This window comes from Stenella coeruleoalba (genome assembly GCF_951394435.1).
Source record: "Stenella coeruleoalba genome assembly, chromosome: 16".
Classification (NCBI taxonomy): Eukaryota; Metazoa; Chordata; class Mammalia; order Artiodactyla; family Delphinidae; genus Stenella; species Stenella coeruleoalba.
In genome coordinates, this window is record NC_137162.1 from 77,807,179 (window position 1) to 77,813,178 (window position 6,000).

General features: G+C 57.4%; 1 protein-coding gene across 1 annotated transcript in view; it reads right to left on the minus strand.

Moving 5' to 3' along the window:
* The window catches only part of GPR137B (G protein-coupled receptor 137B), a 53,414-nt gene extending 48,122 nt beyond the window's left edge, over positions 1–5,292 (minus strand). The window contains exon 1 of the mRNA XM_079899819.1: positions 4,706–5,292. Coding sequence (XP_079755945.1) covers positions 4,706–5,074 — 369 coding nt within the window. The 5' untranslated portion in view covers positions 5,075–5,292. The remainder of the gene's footprint in view (positions 1–4,705) is intronic.
* Positions 5,293–6,000: the final 708 nt, after the last annotated feature.

The window sequence follows — 6,000 nt, forward strand, 5'->3', positions numbered from 1 at the left end:
TCCTCAGAGGTTAACAGGCTCTAAACTTTAGCCACAGGATGAATCAAAAGTAAAATATTTACAAGCTCTGCGGACCTCTGGGGGTGCCTACGTGCCAGGTATGGTCACCTGTGTGCTGAGGCCATTTCCGTCCTGAGATAACAGACGTGCCAGACCTAGAACAGGGAAGAGGCTTCTCTCCTCTCCCTGGAACTGCAAGGCGATCAGGAATCAGTGGATGAAAACAGATCCTGGGATCACACACTATGATGCTTCCAAAAACCTGACACTCTTAGGAATGTCATTCGGATGAGTGGCATCAATTTCATCAATGCTCTTATCCAATCAGACCAGTCCTCACTGCTCCACCCGGAACCTCCGAGCTGACGTCTCTGGGGGCTGGAAGATGGGGGCGCATCACAGCCCTCTGGCGGGAAGGGCACTGCCGCACACCACCCACCTGAGCAATGAAAAGGGCCTTACGATGATGCTCTCTTTCTGCCTCCCTGCTAGTCCCTGCTCGTCTGACCCAGGGAAAGGCAGGGGAGCAAAAGGATGCAGCAAAAACCTACAGGCGTGAGGCTGTGTGGGACCAGACCCAGGCTCCAATGGGAATGGGAGCCACAGGTCTGGGCTCACAGCACAGGGACAACACTGACCATTCTCAGCTCAGCCTCTGCTGTTGAGAATTCACGGCTTCCTGGTCAATGGGCTGGAGCTCAGATACGCTGAGAAGAGGCTAACTGTTCCCACGAGTGCGGAGGCCGTGAAGGAAATTTGGTTCCCCTGACGTTGGCAGGCGAGCCCTTCGGCATTGAAGCCACAAGAGTGGGGGACAGAGAGAACAAAGAGCTAGTGCTTGGAGGACAGATCTTGCGAAATCGGGCTGTTAAAATTGGAAAGCTTCTTCTTGGGGGGCAGTTTTTAGAAGTAAAATCAGGAAGTGACTTCCTGGGGAGTGCTGGTGGTAGATGGTAGACTGAACGTTAATAAAGAAACTTCTCCTGGTCCTGCATGTGTGTGTGTGTGTGTGTGTGTGTAGACACACACACACACACACACACACACACACACACACACACACACACACACACAGCTCTGGCAGCTGTGAGTCCACTGAGTGACCACGAGGAGCCGCTGCCAGGGGCCGGGCAGCCACGGTTGGTGCAGAGGTGAGGATTCCCGGCCCCTGTGCAACTGTGTGCTCCTAGCTTTGAAATAAGGTACTTGGGGACCAGCAAAGGCTTCCTAAGTGTGTATTCCTAAGCTTCTTACTTCTTCATAATCATCAAGAGGCCTAGAAGCTTCCCTCTTCACAACTCCTAGATTAGGGCCTGGCACACAACAGATTCGGTAAACATTTCTTGATTAAATTGACTGCCAAGAGCCATAGCGAGATCCACTTATGCCTGAGGTCACCACCTCCCTTTTCCCGGTGGGGTGGAGAAAACAGGGTCCCTGGATTAGCCTTCCAGCTGCCTCCTCGTTCCCGGACCAGGATGCATTGAGTTGCAGGGTGTTGTGTGCAGCAAGCACTCTTCCTGGCTCTGTGTGCCTGGCTGGGGGACCCAGCACAAGTCACCAGAATCCCCGAGGCCTCGGCTGCCTCATCTGCAGAATGAAGGGCTGGACCCCCCAGTCCCTTTGACTCTCAGCGTTGCGAGCTACAGCTGTGAGGAACTGGTGAATTCCATCCTCCCCGCAATGGGAGGCCCAGGGCCACTGCCATCTGACAAACATCAAAGCTGCAGGTTGGTGGGAAAAATTATTTCAATGACACAGTGGGCTGATAAAGGGCCGAGCCAGTGCTGGGGCCTGACGTTCAGGACTGTGGTTTGGCCAGAGCCTGGGCTCCGGCTATTAGGAGATGCAGAAAGAGCACCTTAACTGAGGGAGAGGAGGGGCGGAAGGATGCAGCACAGAGGGCACCTCCTTTAACCCGCTCCAACCCTGGGGAGAGCGCTAGGGCTGCCCTTGTCCTGCAGCAGGTCGGTAACTGGCCCTGGGAGACACGCCAGGTGCTGCCCGGATTCACAGGCCTTTGCTGGCCCACCCTGAGCCCCAGGCGCCCACAGTAACCCCCCTGCAGCTTCCCCACCGCACTCTAAGGCGCAGTAGGTGCTGGCTCCTGCCTCAGTGTCCAGTAATCACACCACCTCTTCCCCACCGAGAGGCCTCACTTCTCCTTTTCCTTCCTCAAACCAGCCTGTAATGGCAGGAATCTGCCCCAGGGCTCAAGACAAGGCTGAACCAGGGGGCAGCTGAGCCCGCCGCATTCAGTCACACCCAGGAACCCCAGGAGTCTGAGGGCCAGACCCCAAATTAGGAGAGAGAACAGCTGGGGGAGACGGCTGCCCAGACGCCGCTGAACTCACCCCCCAACCCGGCCCTTCCCGCCCACCCCCCCCCCCCCCCCCCCCCCCGCCCCAGACCCTCCACCCCAGCTCTGCAGACAGACCTGCCTCGTGCAGGGCTGCCCTGGCCCAGAAGCTGGCAGCCTTGGCCTCGGAGCCTCTGCTGTACAGCCTGGTGTGGAGGCGGGGTGGGGAGGTGGGGGAGGAGGGACGACTCCTGGCTCCAGGGCTCACTGGTCGTGTGACCTTGAGTGAGTCATACAACCTCCCTGACCCACCTCTGAAAAATGGGGACACCATCCGTACTTCCCTCAGAGGGTTGTTGGGAAGAATAAATAAGACAAACCGCTTAGAACCAAGCCTAGCACACAGCACAGGCTTCTTCATTGTTAGCCACTACCCGCCACCCTCCGAAATCGGATTTATGTGCTCTAAGAAGGGCCCCAGGCCGCAGTAATCCTTAAAGGTCCCCCAGCCATTCCAGTGGTTGAGAACCCTGCCTAAGAGAAGGCATGTGGGAGGGGACGGGGGAGAGGGGCGTCTGAGCAGGGAGTCAAAGGGCGACCCCTTTATAACACCCCAGAAGTATCAGAGTATCTGCCAGGAAGCCAGAGAATGGCTTCTCTGCCAGGGTCTGAGATGCCACCAGTTAGTACCACTTGCCCCTGCCAGCCACCCTGGAGATATAAAGAAAACAAGTCCTGACAGTTACAAAGAAGCTAGAGTGGTGGCTTGCAGCCTCTTGGCTTGCAAGGCTGTGGGCCTGGTCACTCTTTCCCTCGCTCAGCATTTACTCACCAGCCAGCAGATGGTGCAGAAAATGTGAAGCCCTGCCCCTAATCCAGCTCTGAGTGCAGAATTTGCATGTGAGTGCCAGAGAGCCATGGCAGTGCTTTACGCTGTCCTTTTTTTCTCAGAAAGGGACCAGAATAAAGATCTCAATATGCAATCAGATCATCGTCACAGTTCTTGAAGGAACATCAACCTACCTGACTTATGTATCTTGCTGGAATCAGCCCTTTCCATCCAATGAACAAGCCAGAGTGTCTGCAACGTAGCTGACTGCCTGAACTGGTTTTCGGGTTTAAAAGTTGTATTTGGACAGATGATACACATTACTTGTGGACTGGAAAATATGCTGATACACTGGACCGAGGAGAAGGCTTTGAGTATAGATCCCTTTTGATAAGATTATAATAGCTACTAAAGGGTACATATGTTAGTTTTTAGCCAAAAGTATTTCCTCCAAATTTTCAGTCAGGGGCTCCCACTACACCAGGGCAATCCGTTTTCTAACTTTTCTTTTTTTCCTTTTTTTTTTTTTTGAAGCAACAGCATTTTCTTTTAATAAATAAGGACACTATTAAAAGGAATGGAATGCTTGCTGGTACAAATTCCCCTTACCAGGTGATGTGGTTGGTGCCTCACCCCTGGGCAGGGTCCTAGTGAAAATGGACATTTTAGTGCTTGGAAAGTTAATGAGAAGCAGAGATGACAATGATGATGACGACGGTATTGTGCTATTACACCTTTATGCAATGCTTTTACACAGTATTTGCAAAGTACTTTCCAATTACTGTACTTCATTAAGTCAACCGTCACAGCAGCCAAGTCAATTCGCACGTTCTCCCGTTAGCTTATTAACAATCTGCCTCCTAAAACGACTCCCGTGTGCCTGTAAAAGGGCCCCAGCAAACTTTTACGGCTTTTTCTCGGGGCCTCTCAGATGAGCTCAGACAGCAACCCTGACTTCCCGCCGCATCAGCTCAGGAGCTGGGTGTTGCCCCGACTGCTGTTTAGCAATCCTGTGGAATGAGTTAGCAAGCTGCACTTCAGCAGGGCTCCCACTCTGGAGGCTCAAAACATCCCATCCAAAACAGGGCAGTCCCACCCTGCCTCACAAAGCCAGTGTCTGGCCCCAACCTGGAGGCCAACGTGCAGGTGATCTTTCCGGGCTGGGGGGTTAGATCCTTTGGGATGAGGGGATAGAGGGAAAACTCTAGGGTTCGAGTGTCCCTGGGGGGCACACCTCCCATCAATACCGATTCTCCTGTGTGCACGGAGATGCTGCTCCCCGCGCACGGAGGACCATACCCACTGGGTGATGCTGAGCTGAGGGCAGAGGCTGCGGTGGCCTCCAGCCTTCACTTTCCTGTCCCTTCTCCCTCGCCTCCCTTGGGAATGGGAGGGCGTTACCTGGGACAACGGCCTGCAGGTAGGACAGGGCTCGGACCACCCCAGAACCAATGCTTCTTCCCCGGACCCTCTCAGGCCGGTGGCTCTGTGACCCGCCCCGGCGGCTGCCATCGCCCCCTCCAGGTGAGCGCCCTCCAGGTGCCTCCCGCCCGCGGGGGCGGCCTCCCGAGACTCACCTGCGTGAAATACAAGTTCATCAGCGTGAGGGTGAAGAACTGGAGGCACACGGGGAAGCAGTAGAGCAGCCAGAAGACGAAGGGGCTGAGCGCATTGGCCGCCACGAAGTCTTTGAAGTAAAAGGAGAAGAGAACCGTCCGCAGGGAGGCCCAGAAGAGGCAGAGGAAGAGGAAGACGCTCTGGTAGCTGAGCCGCTTGTGGCGGTACCGCAGCACCAGCCAGAGCTGCACGTAGATGAACAAGAAGAGCAGCGAATAGAACACGGTGTAGACGATAGTGAGGCCGAGCTTCACGTACGGGGGTACGGCCGGGGTCAGCGTAGGCGGCAGCGAGTCGTTGCGTAGGGGGTCCCACGGCTGGGCCTCCATCGGGCCGGGGGCGCTACGGCACGGCCGGGGCGCTCGGGCTTCATCTGGGCTCGCGGCCGCCGCCGCCCCCGCGGGGGTCTCCGAGCATCGCGCTCCACCCAGAGCCCGGCGACTGGAGGAAAGAAAATAAGCCGCACTTCCTCCCCCGGCACCACATGATTCACTGGGGCGGCCTTTGTCTGCGATTGGCAGCGCCGCGCCCGCCAGCCCCGCGCGCCCGGGCTGTGCACCGCGCGCCCCTAGGAGTCCCGCCCCCCGCGCCGCGCCGCGCGCCCCCACGTCGCCCGCTGCCCCGCGCCGCGCGCCCCCGGAGCCCCGCCCCCTGCCGCGCGCCCCCGCCCACCCCGCCCGCCCCGCCCCCTGCACTGCGCGGCCTCCGCGCCGCAAGCCCCCACCCCGACCCCTGCCCCGCGCCACAAGCCCCCCGGAGCCCCGCCCCCTGCCGCGCGCCCCCGCCCACCCCGCCCGCCCCGCCCCCTGCACTGCGCGTCCCCCGCGCCGCAAGCCCCCACCCCGACCCCTGCCCCGCGCCGCAAGCCCCCCGGAGCCCCGACCCCTGCCGCGCGCCCCCGCGCCGCTCGGCCCCCCCGACGCCCCCCGAGCCGCCTGACGGGTTCCGCGTCGCCCCCTTCTCCTGGGACGCAGCCCCACACCTCTCGCTCTCTGCCGATGATTACTTGTTGCTTTGCAGAAGTTAGTTATTTTATTTCAACAGCGACAAACGTTGCAATCTTTTTAAACATTAAAAATAAGCTTTACGACTCTGGGGCTATGAACTAATTGGCGTTTTTCCTTGAAAATGTCATGCTGGAGTGATGCTTATTTCTAAATCCAGAAATGCCAAAGACAGGGTTTGTGTTTTTGAGGTTAAGTTTGCGTACGCAGAGTGAGGAAAAGAATGGTCCCTATGGCTGCCGCCTGGTCTC